This window comes from Abramis brama (genome assembly GCF_963993115.1).
Source record: "Abramis brama genome assembly, chromosome: 7".
Lineage (NCBI taxonomy): Eukaryota > Metazoa > Chordata > Actinopteri > Cypriniformes > Leuciscidae > Abramis > Abramis brama.
The window spans coordinates 19,157,730-19,174,689 of record NC_139969.1 but is presented as its reverse complement, the minus strand read 5'-3'; the positions used below and the strand labels follow the sequence as shown (position 1 = coordinate 19,174,689).

At 36.6% G+C, this 16,960-nt stretch overlaps 3 protein-coding genes across 6 annotated transcripts; 2 read left to right on the top strand and 1 right to left on the bottom strand.

The window, feature by feature from the left end:
• Nucleotides 1–718: 718 nt before the first annotated feature.
• cbln2a (cerebellin 2a precursor) lies at nt 719–3,491 on the bottom strand. Its single transcript, XM_084119100.1, has 3 exons — nt 3,107–3,491; nt 2,876–2,995; nt 719–2,444 (listed from the first exon to the last, which is right to left on the bottom strand). Exons 1-3 carry the CDS (start codon nt 3,392–3,394, stop codon nt 2,247–2,249), a joined length of 606 nt encoding a protein of 201 aa, XP_083975226.1. The 5' UTR covers nt 3,395–3,491; the 3' UTR covers nt 719–2,246.
• A 3,232-nt stretch (nt 3,492–6,723) lies between these two features.
• On the top strand, nt 6,724–14,332 carry LOC311086514 (neuropilin and tolloid-like protein 1). Of its 4 annotated transcripts, none has more exons than XM_084119430.1 (9): nt 6,724–7,034; nt 7,619–7,684; nt 7,845–7,979; nt 8,057–8,305; nt 11,001–11,042; nt 11,123–11,250; nt 11,960–12,188; nt 12,366–12,479; nt 13,105–14,332. In XM_084119430.1, exons 1-9 carry the CDS (start codon nt 7,007–7,009, stop codon nt 13,686–13,688), a joined length of 1,575 nt encoding a protein of 524 aa, XP_083975556.1. In that variant the 5' UTR covers nt 6,724–7,006; the 3' UTR covers nt 13,689–14,332. The 4 variants fall into 4 exon arrangements, with proteins under 4 accessions (XP_083975556.1, XP_083975558.1, XP_083975555.1 ...); XM_084119429.1 differs by having other exon boundaries at nt 6,757–7,034; nt 7,616–7,684; XM_084119432.1 differs by lacking the exon at nt 8,057–8,305.
• A 516-nt stretch (nt 14,333–14,848) lies between these two features.
• Nucleotides 14,849–16,690, top strand: atpsckmt (fATP synthase c subunit lysine N-methyltransferase). The gene is made up of 4 exons (XM_084119428.1): nt 14,849–15,384; nt 15,571–15,708; nt 16,196–16,246; nt 16,350–16,690. Exons 1-4 carry the CDS (start codon nt 15,100–15,102, stop codon nt 16,545–16,547), a joined length of 672 nt encoding a protein of 223 aa, XP_083975554.1. The 5' UTR covers nt 14,849–15,099; the 3' UTR covers nt 16,548–16,690.
• The last annotated feature ends 270 nt before the right edge of the window (nt 16,691–16,960 follow it).

The following is a 16,960-nucleotide window of genomic DNA, read 5'->3' as shown; positions in this document are numbered from 1 at the left end:
TATGGTCAAAAGACTGAATTTCTATTTTGCATTCTTATAAATTGTATTTCAAGGAGCTTGGTTTTGTCTTTACAAAGCTAACAAAATAATTCAATAAATAAAATGGAGTTGGACCAGATGATGGGGCAACAGCCAACAAGTGTCCAGCTTACCAGGCCAAATGCTGCTTAACACGCATCCCAGGATGCACCTCAGGGAGTTGGTGGAGAGAAGCCCAGATTTGTAATCTAGACAAAGGGTGGCTACTTTAGAAACTAAAATAGTTTTGATTTATTGAGCATTTTTAAGTCACTGCAGATTTCTTATTCTTCCATTGGTTAGCTCTGGTTCACATAATTGGCCATAGGTCTATGATATTGATAGCATAAACAAGTGAATGATAAAGTAGACAAAGTATTCTTCAGCAGTAGTACAAGCCATGAGTAAAGCGTGCACTATGTCTATGAAATCATGATATTTCATTCAACATAATTATTACAGTAATTAAATCATGACTGTTGGGAGAGACATATATACATATAAGAATTCAGTATGTTTTAGAAACAAGATTTATGTTCTTAAAGGACAAATGAAAGAATTATGCATAAAAACATTTTCTGCATTTTGTCCCCCAAAACCAAAGTCATGTTTAGTGACCTAGCAGCGACATGTGCTGTTGAGTCATGCTTTCATTCTTAATCATCTTTATGAAAAGGAAAGGTCAGATAGAGACATTAGACAGCTTTTAGCCTTTGGGCAATGTTTACTTCCAAGCCAAATCAAACAACAATTCCAAGACAGACAAGAGAGAGAGAAATTGTTTTTTCTTTCTTACTTTTTAAAGGTTCACGGTCTCATCATGAGGTGAAACATAAAATAAAATGTTTAATTATTATCTAACATAACCACTCGTTACCCCCTGAAGCACTCCACACTGTATATACTGATACAATAAAATGTGACGGTCTTGATCAGTGAAAATATGTGCAAGTGTCTTTTTAAGCTCTACTCTTGGAAGGAATATTTCACTGTTTAACACTTAACGCCCACATCATTCTCATACCTCATCACATTTGCATTTCACCTCCAAAAATTGCTGTCTTCACAGATTTTAATTGTGCCCTTGGTAATAAATTACCTAATTTCCATCCCATTTCCCAGCCATGCTTTGAAATATACAGTATATAAAGCTATAAATGTTAAATCTTTAAAGTTCACTGTTGCGTAAGACATAATCTTGAAACACATGCTATGCCATTGCCCTGCCCTCAATAAAGAGACAACAAATCTGCATGGTGTCTATATCTTTCTAGTTTGTGCACATATTGATCTCTGTAGGTGGGTGTTGCTTTCATCCTTCCTAAAACTGCCCCGTTGATAGACTTAATCGGGTATTTTTTAAGAGTTTTATAAATATGTTTACACTCTTGGTACAAAATTACTCTTAAATGCAACTTTTAAGATTATAAAATCACCACTTGAATCTGTAGATCTAGTCTACCTGGTAGCCACTGAAGGTATACGCTGTTCTCAAATTGTGACGTACTGTCTGTATTCAAAACAAATGTAACTGATAAATGTTGCACTGCGTGTTTCTAAGTAATAATTAAATAAATAATTCATACGTGTACTGGACAAGATTGCAGTTTTTGACGGACAGCTGTTTTCAGCACCACGGACAGCGTTGATTTCTTCTTTCCTCCACTCTCTTAAATTACTTTATTGCCTTTTTGCAAAATAAAACTTTCAAGCCCTAAATGAGTTTTTAAATACATTCCTTCTGTTTATGATATGGTATATTTACATTCAAGTAATATAAAATGCAAGATATCATTGCTTATCTATGCATTAAACCAAACAACAACGATTAAAGAGAAATATCTGTTTTTGTACTTACTTCGTTCATATTGAACATCAAATTTATAAGGGCTATACAAAAAAATACAATGACGAGCACATTACAAAACACAATTCGTGCAAAATATGCTCCTGAATGCAAAAATGTCATTGACAACATACCGCTCTTTTCCAAAGCAATACGCAGACATCAACTGGTCCAAATACTGTCACTATCCTACTTGCTTTTAAATCTCACAAATAGTTAAACACACACACATACAAACTCATTACATTTCTTCAGATCCTAACAATAAATAAAATAAACTAGAACGCATTCCATGTTCTCTCTGCTACCTTTATTTTTGAAAGCAGATATGGATATGTCCCTTGGTCTTCAGTCTGGGCCATTTAAAGTGGGCTATATTCAATCAGAGAGGAAAAACAAGGAAGCCAGAGAATGTGGAGTACTTCCACCCGCCCATGAGGTTCCCTCTCTCTAGTTTGAGATAGAGTTTGTCTTCACGCTCCAGGTGAAGAAGAACACTGTTACTCGCTGCCTCCCGGGTCACGTCTTGATCACCGGCAAACGCAGATATTATTGGGTATTCATTATGCATCAGATTGACCTAATGGCATGGAAACACAAGATGCGATCAGATGCATTACAACAAGCCAGATTAACCTTTACTTCATAGAACGAAACTGTTTATGGCATATATAAAGCCATCATTTAAATTTCACTTGTAACTGTTCATTAGTACTAGTTAGATAGTCCTTATTCCAATAGTGGCTAGTCTCAATTTAATAAGCCACTAGTAGCCTATTATTCATTACATTCATACATGTCTTTCCTTTGCTACTAGTCACTATTCCAACAGTGAAAATTGGAACACACAGTAACTATTAAATTAAAGAATGAATAGTAGTGTCAAATAAATGTATTAGTAAAACTGTAAACAGTACCAGCAGCAATTGCAATAGCCAGAAATGAATAATTAATATATGCAATGATATAAAAAGCCGATGTAAAAAGAAGCAAATGTAAACATAGACTCGCCTGGATTGTCTGTCGGTTGTACACCTTCACAACGTGAAAGCTGAAGCTGTAAATGCCTCGACGAGGAGCTTGAAATACACTCGCCTTAAGATCGAAATGATTTCCAATGTTCACTAGTACCTGCAAAGAGGTGTGTGTTCACTTAGTTAAAATGTTTTTAATGTTACAGCCAACTTAACTCACAGATATGCGTAAATGAAAAAAAAAAAAAAAAAAAAAAAAGGGTCTGACCTGATCAAAGTAGATTGTCATGGACTTGTTACTCATTTCTGATGGTTCGTGGTTAGTTCCTCTGACAGCAGAAAAGGCCACTTTAGCACCAGCAGCCCGGACAGATATCCCAAACGACGAGGTCACTCCTCCTTCGGCGGACGGGTTCGAGTCACACACCACTAAACATTTTCCTTCCAAAACTACCGGTTCTGTGTCATTCTGTCCGAGGGAAAACGCAACGCCGCATCCCAAAAGAAGGGTGGAAGCCAGCACGGCCAAAGAGCCCTGTTCCCTGGCTCTCAACATGACTGAAGACCTCTGAGCAAAAAATACTAACGGCCACTCTTAGGAGATCAGTGAAGACGACAGCAACCCTCTCTCTCTCTCTCTCTCTCTCTCTCTCAATCTCTCTCTCTCTCTCATCCACACAGCGCGCGCACGCCTTATTTGAAAACAACGCCCTAAATTTTCACCATGTGCTAAAGTTTTTAAATTGCGCAATAATTTCCAATCAAGTTCAAATTCAAAACTGATGCATCACAGCTAAACTACACATATAATTAGAATAACCTTATTACTAATCGGTGCTTTGAAAACCATCACGATACAAATACGACAAATCTGTAGAAGGATAAACGTTAAGGATTTGTGCGTTGAATGAATTGCCTAGTCCAAACATCTCCTTAAAAGTAGGCTACTGTATCCAATTTACTGTAAATAAATGTCTTATTATACCACTTTATTAACTTTAACAGGTCTGCTCAGCATTTATGGCCAAATTAATTTCAATGTAATGCTGTAAGAGGACAATGGCTGTACACTGGTGACATCCCATTGTTTGTGAGTGTTTAAAAAAAGGAATATGATGTGCTATTGCTCCATCCAGTGGTTGTAAAAAGATATTAAATCATTACAGTTTTTCTGTTGTTTAAGTTGTCATTACTATACTTTTTTTACGTAGTTGCAAAATTTGTTTACTTTGTTACAATATACTTTTTTTTTTCTGTAACTGCATGCTTTGGATTCAGGGTTCTCCATTTTTTGATGTAGTGTCTAATGAATGATCTGTAGCCTAGTGTTTATAATTTTTCCTTGCTGTGTGTATGATCTGAAAGCATTGTTTGATTTTGAGCACAGATAAAATGGTTTTGAGGCAATTGTTTGATTTTGCCATAAGAGTCAGAGGTTCTTTGAATGTGGTTTGAAAATTTGGTTTTGTGTTTAAGGTTTTGAGAAAGTGAGTGATAGTTTCAAAAAAATGTGTTTTAGCTATTCAGAAAAACTGTAATACTTCGCTAGTTTTAATTTACAGTTTTTCTGAATTGCTAAAACACATTTCTTGAAACCATCACTCACTTTCTCAAAACATTAAACACAAAACCAAATTTTCAAACCACATTCAGAGAACCGCTGACTCTTCTGGCAAAATCAAACTTTCAGATCATACACACAGCAAGCAAAAATTATAAACACTACAGATCATTCGTTAGACACTACATGGAGAACTAAAATGGAGAACACTGAATCCAAAGCATGCAGTTACAGGGAAAAAAGCATATTGTAACAAAGTAAACTAATTTTCCAATTATGTAAAGTATGACAACGTACAGTAGTAAGGTGAATAAATGGTATACTGTATGCACTGCAAGTGTATAATGGATATTGTATAGTAGGCCCATCGAATGTCTGTATATTCATCTCTTGCATACTGTGAAAATACAGTGACCCAATTGCAAAAGCCAAAAAGGTTTCAGTTTTATAACTCTAAAAAAGCATGTTATAGTCACTCAGAAGATTTGTGCAACTGCAGAATCAAGGTCAATGAGAGACTGATTCTGCTTCAGCATCATGTCTTCATGTTGGGTCCGGCCAGAGGACTTTGCCCACATCACATACAATATCATCTTTGCAGGCAAAGGGAAAAATCCTAAAGCCAGATCCAGCCTTGACAACATTCTCCACACCTTGTTCTTCCTTGTCCTCATCCTCTTCCTCCTTGTTCACAACCTCTTTTACACATACTCTTCCTTCTCTCCCTCTTATATTGTTACCATCCATTATTGGTTTCAACATTCAGTGCAACATTCAGAAAAACTGTAAGCTCTTCAAATTTGAATTCACACATGCAGAGACTGTTCATCAAATGAAAGATGTAGGCTAGCCGATAAACCTATAGGCTGTAAATCATAACATAAACGTGCAAAAGACCGCAGTCTGCATGGCTGACGCGCATAACAAGTCATTTGGCCTTTTCTTTTAGCAACATCAATATTTTAGGTTAAAAGCAGTTTTAGTAGGCCTATTTAAAATTGCTTATACTAATTACTTTCTGAATCCCATATCAACCTTGACCATTTGAACAATACATGAAACCGCTCTATTAAAAATCTAAATTCAATCAATTTTATTTTCAAATAAATAATATGAAAAAAAAATTATTAATAAATTATTATTGAACTGACCAAAGTATTTAAAGGGATAAATACTTTTTAACATTATTAGATGTTACATTTTGATGTTAAATCCACTATTGTTTTATATAGAGTTATTTTATACACAGTATTTTATGATTTATAATTAATGAGTAATAATTACATCAGAAGTAACTGTAATTAGATTACAGAAAAATTAAGAATAATCCCTTACTTTACTTTTAAGGGAAAAATAATTAAATTACTGTTATTAATTACATAGTAATGCATTGCACCCATCACTGGTTAAAATCTTTAGGCTATATGAATGTATTATAGAAACTGTACATCTTAGATCATCTGACTAGTCCCCATTTTTGCCTTCACCTTTTCATTGATCTTGCAGTGCACAAATTAGTTTTTTAATACACGTATACAAATATTATATTATAACTTGTTCACACATAACCTTATGAAAATAAAATATGATTTAGTAGTCAGAACTGTTAATTCATTTTTATGAGACATATTTTGTAGAGTTACCTTTTGCAGTAACTATAGTTACAGATTTAAATCAGTTGGGGTGTATATGCACCAGTTTTACTTGCTGTTAAAGTGTGATTATGGGCTATTCTTAAATGCACATTTACTGCAGATTATTTATATTAATCGTCTTTCACACCACTAATTTCAGTGCCATACCATTTCAATTAATAGTTTTGTTCTTATGACACAGTGTGCTAATTAAATTACTTTCCAGCTAAAAGATGAGAGATTTAGCCGACTGAAGCGGGTTCTTTTGCAGTATTTCCCAGTTCTGGAGCATCCATTATTTCTTGTTTACAAGATGCTAATGAAAAGCACTCCCACAGAGAATGCCAGTTTAGAAAGCATTTGGGACCATATTAGTGTCTTATTTTTCACTTTTTCCTCCACATTACTGTACATCTAGTTTCTTGAACACAGTCTTATCGTTAGGTGCATCTAATAGCCTATGCTGCTACAGGAACTTGACAAAACTTTTCATTTGGCACACGACAATCAAACAACCATATTTCAAAGTGCACAAAGTAGTAGGCCAACTTTAATCAGCAAATCATTAGTTAACAGTGGGCTACTTGGACAAACTTCATCTGAGGCAGGGTAGCCTACTGCATTTAGAATATATTCACGACGTTGTTAGCCAAGTCTGTCCACGTATGAGAGAAGGGATCTCGTTAATCCACTCTTCATGTCCGCAGGTCTTCTGTGCACTGAGGCGGATTACGCAGATATTTGTGTTCAACCTGTTCCATCAATCAGTCTTCAACTACACCGCGAGTTCTGGGAATAGCCGCAACAATTTTTGCAATGAATCTCACATAATTTGGGTCGCGTCCTTCAAGCAGCCTCTTCTAATTACGGACTTTTATATATTGTAGTTATATTATCTCTAAAATTTATCCTTCGCTTCGTCACTACAATTCGCATTTCATGGAATTCAAAGTTGAAACCCTTGGGGAGAATCATGGTGCCGCGGGTAAAACTGCTTCTTGGTGAGTAAATATCAAAACAGTGCGTTAGCCTATGAAAACGAACATAAATGTTATGTTGCATTTATTGCTATCGACCTAGTAACCTTTTGGGAACAATACATGCATGATTCCCTTTAAGTTTAAGCCATATTCTTATATTTAATGTGTAATTCTGTTTGCAACGTTCACACGAAAGCAAGTAGGCTATATCACTAAACCTCAAGTGGCAGTTAGAACATACACTTGCAAAAGTGGTTATAAAGTTGTAAAACGTTGATTAACATGTCGTTGTACATTGGATAATTATTTGTTATTTAGCCTAGTCTTTATTTATGTACGGGACATACAGAAACCTTAATGTCACAATTGACTGAGAAAACATCGAAGTATGTCGTCCTCAATTTTGACAATGCAGTGATAAAAGCCAGATAGATAGATAGATAGGAATTAGTAACAAAAACACTTACACAGTATAAACATTAAATGCAAAGACAGTGTACATGTTGTGCATTAGAGTTGTATTGGCACATTTAAGAACTTTTTAAGCATGAAGCAAGCTATTCTTGACCATCATTATTTCTGATCATTATTATTTATTTTAGCAGTCGTTGCAAGTCTCGTCAATCTTGGACTTTCTGGAGCACCAACAGCACCACCGAAGAAAGCTGTAGGTAATTATCTCTTATTAACAATGACCTATTAAGTGGGCAAGAAGGGCATTGTGATCTTGTGCAAAATCAGGATTGACTCATTCTAACAATGCACATTGTAGTTGTTTAATCCAAGTAGTTTTAATCTCATGGCAGTCTTCTTAATGCTTTGTCTCTTCAGTTGAAAACAACTCAGGTGTGACACCGGCGGGATTGTGCGGTTCTTGGGTCAAAGATTCTGATGGAGGAATTTTTACATCTCCTAACTATCCTGAGAAATATCCTCCTGACCGAGAATGCATATACATAATTGAAGGTTATTCAGCTTACATTTTGATCATTGTTAATGAGTCATATTTCTATATCTAACTAGAAGTTTTAATTGTGCCATAGCTTCTCAAAGGCAATGCATCGACCTGTATTTTGATGAAAAGTATGCTATTGAGCCATCGTGGGAGTGTAAGTTTGACCACATTGAAGTCAGGGATGGACCCTTCAGCTTTTCTCCTATCATCGGCCGTTTCTGTGGACAAGAGAGCCCGAATTATGTTAGGTCCAGTGGACGATACCTTTGGTTAAAATTTGTGGCAGATGGTGAACTAGAATCCACTGGATTTTCAGCTCGGTACAATTTCACCCAAGGTAAGTGTTCTGTTTATGTCATGAGTATATGCAGGTCCGGGGTTCTGGTCCCGCGCCAGGGAGGGTTGTTGTGGGGGGTTTGGGGGTTTGGGGGGCCTGGTCCGGAAGGGGGGCACAGGGATATCCATGGCGCCAGGCCTGAGAATATGCATTTGTCTCTATCAACCAATTATTTATCCATTTCTTTATACAAGTTTTTGTAAAACCTGATGATCATGTTGTCCAGATCATGATTTGAGATTGAACCAAGGAGCATCTTGTTCTTCAGTGGAAGAACATCTGACCGTCTGTACAAAGAGTGAGATGATCCATGTCACAAATTAACTTTTTTTTAATTATTTATAAAGTGCAAAATCTGAAATATTTTTTCAGCATGTTACAGGCTTAAATTACTTATTGAATAGCAGATTTTGTGACTTTTGGACTATTGCAAAACAAAACGCATACACAGTTCTAATGTTGTTTTGGTACTGATGGTTTATTCTTAGTAAGAATCCTACTTGTTTTGGTAAATGCTGTGTTCAGTGCTCAGGTCTGATGGCCCTGCATTTGTAGTGCAGGCACACATGCAGCAGCTGAGTGGGGGAGGTTTGTGATTTCTCTGATCCCAGTTAATGAAAGCTTGTCTTCAGAGAAGCACACTCAGTCTGCTCCATGCCCTGAGCTCTGTCCTCCTACTTCAGCTTCACCAAATCCTATTGAAAATCTACACTCTAAAAAATTAAAGGTTACAAAAGATTCCAAATGAAGGTTTTTTGCAGTGATGCCCTAGAAGAACCATTTTGGGTTCCCCAAAGAACCTTCTAGCGAACAGTTCTTAAAATAACCTTTTTTTTTTCTTAGTGTGAAGAACATTTTGTAATCTAAAGAACCTATGTCCAATGAAAAGGTTTCATTGATGATGAAGTTTCTTCATTGAATCCATCAATGCCAATGAGAAGTCTTTATTTTTAAGAGTGTATGGGATGGCCAAAATAATTTGTTATAGAGTATGCATTACTGTTGGGTTGCAAAGGGGTCATAAATGTTTTGTCAGAATATTTTTGAATTCATAGTCACATCATTCAAAGTAAAAATGAAAATGTGAGTGTTTTTTGACTGTATTCGACTGAGGTTCGAGACAGATATGATGTGCGTCTTGACTAAATTGGGCTGGTCTCCCTAATTATGTGATGTTAGGCTAAACTTAAATTCTGATTACACCAGTGTTCATCGCAGCGGCCTAATAAACAGTGAACAGATAGGTAAGCAGTATTTAGGTAATGAAGCAGGGACATGAGGGAGAACCTGTGACAGGTCCTGGTGGAGGGAGACCTGCAATAACGTCTTTGTCCTGAGCCCTGTGAATTTTGAGAGCCCTGAAATAAAGGAAACCCAAAATTCATGCATCACAGCCAAACACCATGACATCCACACACTGCGGAAACCAGAAGAAAAAAAGATTATAAATTTTTTTTAAACAAAAGCTAAAAAATGAAAGGCAAACTTATTTTAGTTTTACAATCAATGATTTTTGGTTATATGTACACCTGGAATACTGTAAAATACAATCCTGCACATCATAAATCATAGATTTATCAGAGACCTACATCCATATGTCCTGTTACATCATCATAAGAATAATCTTAGCCAAGCTGTACCAGAGGTAAGAAAACATGAGAGGATTATGGCGAATCCCTGAATGATTTTTAGATTGAAACCCTAAAGGACTCTGAAATATCCCAGTGAGTTTTTTGGAAATGATAGATTAGATCTAGTTGATCTACATTATAAACTGTCCAAAGTCTATTAACTGTTTAAGCCTGAAATACTGTGCAAAAATATATTAAATAAAAACAGGCTTCTGTAAACACACATATGTCTTATTACTTTGCTTTCTCACGCTGTGCAGCCTAATCTGTGTGAGTCTGGTGCAGGGATTATTAATCCACGTACAATCTTGACTCAAGCCCCAGGACATCATTCTCATTCCCTAATCCTACGTGTTTCAGTTATTAAGCAAAAAGAAAATAAATGATTGTGCTGGGATATAAGTTTTTCAAGGTCAGGGAGAGAAGTAAACCATGTGTTTCATTTATCTGTGTTAGTCTTTGAAACCATCAGGGAAATGAAATAACATCTTTTTAAAATAGCTCCCATGTTCTGAGGAAGAAATCTTGTGAAATATTATTACAATGTGACAAATGTGATTTATTCCTGTGAAGGCAAAGCTGAATTTTTCGAATCATTACTCCAGTCTTAAGTGTCACATGATCCTTCAGAAATCATTCTGCTGATTTGGTGCTCAAAAAACATCTCGTATTATTATCTATGTTGAAAACAGTTGTTCAAAACAAAATCTTACAAATCTTACACCTTTGGACGGTAGTGTATGTACACCGTTTTGCATGCTAGTCCTCGCCAGGCTTCGTAACCAGCATGACTTTCCTTGCTAGACCAACTTTTGCAGAAAGATAATTGGGGAGAACTAAAAAAACGGTGTAGTTTTTTGAAGATAAACAGCATGACATAAACCTTTAAATTAATGCTGCTCTGCAGAGATCTTTACAACAACAACCACTCATTTTGATATTTAGGACAATATTTTGTGAAAAGCTACTAATCTGAATATGAAATCACTTGTGATTTTGACCTTGTAAACAGATCAAGGCCTTGTTCAAATCCTTAATCACTCACTCTCTGTATATATTTGCAGATCCTGATTTCAAAGACATTGGAGTTCCACCACCTCTTCCACGTAAGTGTAGTGTTTTTTTAAGTTTACCCTCTGCATATCAAAACCAGTTCACGATTCATTGCTGTGTTTTCATGGTGTAGTTTGTGAGTTTGAGATGAGCGGGCCAGAGGGCTATGTGGAGTCTGTAATGGTTGCGAAAGAGGGCAAAGCATTGCAAACAGAGGCTGTAGACTGCAGGTGGTTCATAAGAGCTCCTCCTGGCTCTAAGGTAAACCCCCATTCACAACTGTATTCAATTCAATTAAAACCCAACATATTGGTCTAAGCTAGTCTTTTCAGTACTCTGAAAGTTTACATACCCTTGATTCTTAATACTGTGTCTCATAACCTGGATGATCCACGACTTTTTTTTAATGTTTTGTGATGCTTGTTCTTGAGTCCATTGTTTATCCTGAGCAGTTAAACTGCCCGATGTTCTTCAGAAAAGTCCTCCAGGTCCTGCCAATTCTTCAATTTTCCAGCATCTTTTGCATATTTGAACCCTTTCCAGCAGAGAATGTATGATTTCGAGATCCATCTTTTCACCCTGAGGACAACTGAAAACTTTTTGAATTTAAAGATCAAGGTAAATTGTACTTAATTTGTCTTCCGGGAAACATGTAAGTATCTTCAGTTGCTTCCTAAGGGCATTTGATATTTAAATAAAATAAGAAAAAAATTGACATCATCCTGTTCAAAAGTTTTCACCCCCTGCTCTTAATGCATCGCATTTCCTTCTGAAGCATCAGTGCATGTTTTCACCTTTGCAAAATATGCTGGAAAACTGAATAATTTGTCTCGTGGACTATATGTAAACATCTTTTATGTAAAATATCTTATTCAGGACAGTACTAAATAAAATAATAATTACAATTTTGCAGATTCTGCAAGGTGTCTGTAAACTTTTGAGCATGACTGTAAATGTGTCTCTTGCACAGATCTATTTGCGCTTTCTGGATTATGAGATGCAGAACTCGAACGAGTGCAAGCGTAACTTTGTGGCGGTGTATGATGGGAGCAGCTCAGTGGAGCATCTGAAGAATAAATTCTGCAGCACGGTGGCCAATGACGTGATGCTGCTGACTTCATTAGGTGTGATTCGCATGTGGGCCGATGAGACCAGCCGCAGGAGCCGATTCCGTATCCTCTTCACCACCTTCCACGAGCGTGAGTCATTAAATCAGTTTTTTTTTATCTTAACACATTTCAGTAGCACATATAGCTTGCTTTTTGGATATTTGGATTAACACATTATGAGTGCTGTACTGAGTCACTTTAGCAGTTTTAACTGTATGATATGGTATTGTCTCATGTGGTTTCTATTATTATCATTTTGCTCTTCAGCTCCATGTGATGGAGATGCATTCTTCTGCCATAGCAACATGTGTATTAACCGCACATTGGTGTGCAATGGTATCCAAAACTGTGTTTATCCTTGGGATGAGAATGGTTGCAAAGGTATATAATCACATATTCCGAAATTAAATACTTGCAAATGTATTTACTAAGCTAATGTAAATAATCCACTTATTAAGTAAAAAGTTAAGGGATATTCGTCCAAAAAAAATGAAAACGTCATAATTTACTCCTCCCGTCATTCCAAACCTATATGACTGTTCTTTCTTCTGTGGAATATGAAAGAAAATATTTTGAAAAACAGTTTTTGTCCATGCAATGAAAGTCAATTGGGGTCCAAAACAAAATTGAATAAAACAACTTTTTTGAACTTTTTTTTTAAGTATCTTCTTTTACTTTCCACAAAAGAATGAAAGTCATGCAGGTAAATGATGACAGCATTTTCATTTTTGAGTGAACTATCCCTTTTTTTAGTAGGCTACACCACTTGTATACTCCATAAATTGTAATAATGTTTCAAAATATTACTGTTTATACTGTACTTTTGATCAAATAGATGCAGCCTTGATGAGCATAAAAGACAACTTTCAAAAAAATTTTTTTTTTTAATATTACCGACCCCAAACTTTTGAATGTTAGTGTATATTCATTTAATTATTTGTCATTTAATTATTTTCTAAATTCCAAACACTATACCACATAAAGTTTTAATGCCCCTCTCACACAGAGAAAAGAAAAGCCACCATCCTGGACAGCCTTGACAATACCAATGTAACCATTATTGGAGTGACCTGTGGAGTGGTGATTATCCTGCTTACCGTGTCGATAATCATTCAAGTAAAACAGCCACGGAAAAAGTACATAATCCGCAGGGATGAATTTGACCCCACCTTGCTTCACGAGGCCTTTGAACCCCCGCACTACGAGCTGTGCACGTTACGGCAAGCAACCTCATCCGATGATGAGGTGTTACCTGAGGATTTCCCCAAATTGCAGCGCACCTCCTCCAAATGCGTCCACGGCCACCACTGTGGCTCCGGGATGTCCAGCACTCGAGGCAGCCGCAGCGACCTCAGCCTGCGAGATGCTACTGCCATTCTCTCAGAGATGGAGGCGTCAGCACAACCCCAGTTCCCTATGCAAGCCACCCCTACTGGCCGCAGGAATATTCTGGTGATGAAGCACAGCTACTCGCACGATGGGGCTGAAGAGTGCGACCTGGATGATGAACTTTATGATGGGCCCACCACCAGCCACGGGCGATCTGCAATGGACAGAACTGTGCATCGGTCAATATCCAATGACTTTTAATGGTTTTCCATGCACATCAGCCCAGCTGTCGGATAGATTGTTTCTTTATTGTCTTTTGTCTTGGTTTTATTTGTAGTGTTTTGTTTGTTGACAGACACAATTCCTTGTCTAGTCACTCCATTTTCATCATTTTGCATCTATAAAGGAATATCAATCAACAAATATGGCTGTATGCATTAAATGAACCATTGAACTGTATTACTGTCAGTTTTCTTTCCCTGTTTTGCCTAGAACAGTGTGCTTGCTGTCTATTCCATATAATTTGATGACTGTTGTGCACTTTTGTTTTACTCCTAGTATCGAGAAATTATATTAGGACAGAGGATCATTGCATATGTTTGTGAATACTTTAGATTCATACTGTTTCGTTTGGGTCGGGTATTATTTAAAACATGACATAAAATCCTGTCATTACTGTTATGGTTATATTTACCATTGTTTTGTTTTTTTTGTGATCTGTAACAGGCTTCTCTCTTGAACTGTGTGGTTTAATTTAATTGTGTTTTAATTTTTACTTCATTTATTTGTATATGCATTGATTTTATGCCTGTGTGAGAACATATGTGCTTCTTTTATACTTTGTTACCCTTCATACTCCAATTTTCATTCTCATATCACATTACTGATAAAATTACGAACAAGCACAGTTGTTATGCAGTCTGATTTTATTGCATTATTATTATAAAATGTCATGTACCGTAGAACAAAATGCTCTTTTTCACTGCATGCCTCCACTTTCCTCGCCTATTGGTAGCAGTTTAATGTGGACATAAGCGCCACATGTAAACATTTCTAAAAATGTGTAATCCTCGTCATAACAACATTTAAATAAGATTTAAAAGTGATGTTTTATTACAAATGCCATAAAGGTTGAAAAAACAGCAGCCGCCAGAAGATGCTGTGATGAGTAATGAGCCGCATAATAGTGCCTCCCACTGGTTTACAAAAGTAATTGCAGGGGAGGAACTTTCATCACTCGCCACTCAAAATACAAATAGAAAATGACTGTAAATTAACAGGTGGAAAGTTTTTAAGCAAAAATGTGTTGGGTTTCTGCATGTCTCCCTTTTTATTATGTCTTGAATTAACAGTATTTGTCCATCTGATCATCTGTACGGACTACGAAGTGACACAGAGAGTGGAACTAATGTCGACGCTCCAGTCTGTTGTCGGACAAATAAGTAGATGCACAGATTCTCATGCCTCTCGTCTGTGAAAGTTATGTGGTTGTTGTACACATAGGCATAGCTATATAATATGTGGACTTATATACTAGTCTGTATATTTTTTTTAGGCCAACGTTATTAATTTATTGAAATGTTTAGCTCATTGCGTATCTGACCTCACAGCTGTCAAAAGCTGCGTGCTGTCATTGGGCATTCAGTAAGGAGGTCAGTGAATTCATTTCAGGATGTCTGACTTTGGCACAGAATCAAGTCTGCGCTCAGAGACTTATAAACAGGGATCAGCGGGTGAAGGTACTTTTAAAAAACGACTCGGTATTATTGCAACTTGTGTCGTCGGTGGGTCATTGGTTGCTCTGTATGGAGTCACCGGGCCGTTTATTGCTCCAGCATTGAGGAAAGTTTGTCTGCCATTCGTACCTGCAACAAGGACACAAATTGAAAACGTTCTAACGGTTTTGAAAAATAGATCAGGGTCCCTGGTGGATATCGGCAGCGGAGATGGACGGATAGTGAGTTTCCTGATCTTTTAATTTGGAGTTTGCACTAACAAAGAGTACCATTCAGTACCGTGGCATATCATTACCATTCAACTAAATTTATAACAGCATTGATGTGATGTTAGTTAATCACAGTAACCTGTTGAACCATTATCCCAAAATCTCCTAAAAATCTTATTCCTGCATGGTTTGGTGTAGGTTATCGCTGCAGCAAAAAGAGGCTTCAAGGCAGTTGGCTTTGAGCTGAACCCATGGCTGGTCTGGTACTCCCGTTACAAAGCCTGGAGGGAAGGTGTTCATCACAGCACATCGTTTTATATTTCAGACCTTTGGAAGGTAAGAACAGGTCAATCATAATCTAAATGTGGATCTCCTTTTGTATTTTTAATCAGTTGATTAAGCAGCTACAGCTCAATATGATCTCTTAAAAAATAGTGCATGTGCTATAGATGTCATGTAAGCATCCCTATGCCTCACACACTCTCTGAAGGGCAGAGCCCTTCAAATGGGGATTTTGGAGGGAGCATGGCACTTGAGGGTCATAATGTATCCTATTGTGACATATAATATATAAGTGATTGTGAAACAGCTTCTTGAACAAAAAACAAAAACAAAAAAAGAAAGTAGGACAGGACCTGATTTTGTCCATCCAATTAGGTGTCCACAACTTTGTGATCTGCTATTGCTGTAAATTATGTGGGCACATGACTTTTACAAAAATAAAGCTGTGCACGGATAAATCATTTATCATAAATACTGCTTTATCCATAAAAATACGAACTGTCCATTTTGATTCCATGGTGACTTTAAACTCCTTTCATAGGTCAGTTTTTCAGAGTACTCCAATGTGGTCATCTTTGGGGTTCCTCAAATGGTAATATGATGTATATTTAATATCTATGTGTGTTTCCCTGATAATGCATCTAATCTAAGATCAGACAAACATTCTTTATAATTATTATTTTTTTTATCCACAGATGGAGCAGCTTGAAGTCAAGCTCCAAACAGAGCTCCAGAGTTCAGCTAAAGTGGTAGCTTGTCGCTTTCCATTTCCCACTTGGACTCCTGATGATGTAGCTGGAGAAGGAATTGACACAGTGTGGGTTTACAATGCCAAGACATTCAAACCACACATCAGAAATGATAAAGATAGTGAAAGACAAGAGATGCCATAAGTCTTCAGCAGCGATGACCTAGGAAAACAAATACTACTTTCTTTACAATATTGACAAACATTTTGTCTCTGTAATATCATTGTAAAATTCAGACTATTTTGGTGTCATTATGTTCATAATAAAATATCCCTTTGTTTTAGTACAAAAAAAAGAATCTATTCTTTCAGCTTTTTTATTATGTGACACAGAAAAGGATTTTATATAAAGATTTATAAATCTTTCAGAGCCTTATTCACACACCACCAAATAAACTTGTTTGCTTTGTAGGGACCAAATGCACCCATGCAACCCTGACTGAAAAAGGTGTGTTTGTGTGTTTTGCACATGCCATGGTGTGATAATTCAAAGTTCTATCCCTTACCTCCTTAACATACATGAAAACCACAAAGCCTCTAGTATTTTATGCTCGCATT

Coding starts and splice junctions, on each gene's coding strand:
- cbln2a (XM_084119100.1), bottom strand. CDS start 3,394: ATGTTGAGAGCCAGGGAACAGGGCTCTTTGGCCGTGCTGGCTTCCACC. Junction 2,996..3,106: donor TGACAATCTACTTTGATCAG/GTCAGACCCTTT, acceptor ACCTCTTTGCAG/GTACTAGTGAACATTGGAAA. Junction 2,445..2,875: donor ACAACCGACAGACAATCCAG/GCGAGTCTATGT, acceptor CCATGCCATTAG/GTCAATCTGATGCATAATGA.
- atpsckmt (XM_084119428.1), top strand. CDS start 15,100: ATGTCTGACTTTGGCACAGAATCAAGTCTGCGCTCAGAGACTTATAAA. Junction 15,709..16,195: donor ATATTTCAGACCTTTGGAAG/GTAAGAACAGGT, acceptor CTCCTTTCATAG/GTCAGTTTTTCAGAGTACTC. Junction 16,247..16,349: donor TCTTTGGGGTTCCTCAAATG/GTAATATGATGT, acceptor TTTTATCCACAG/ATGGAGCAGCTTGAAGTCAA.
- LOC311086514 (XM_084119429.1), top strand. CDS start 7,007: ATGGTGCCGCGGGTAAAACTGCTTCTTG. Junction 12,189..12,365: donor CTTCACCACCTTCCACGAGC/GTGAGTCATTAA, acceptor TTTGCTCTTCAG/CTCCATGTGATGGAGATGCA. Junction 12,480..13,104: donor GGATGAGAATGGTTGCAAAG/GTATATAATCAC, acceptor CCTCTCACACAG/AGAAAAGAAAAGCCACCATC.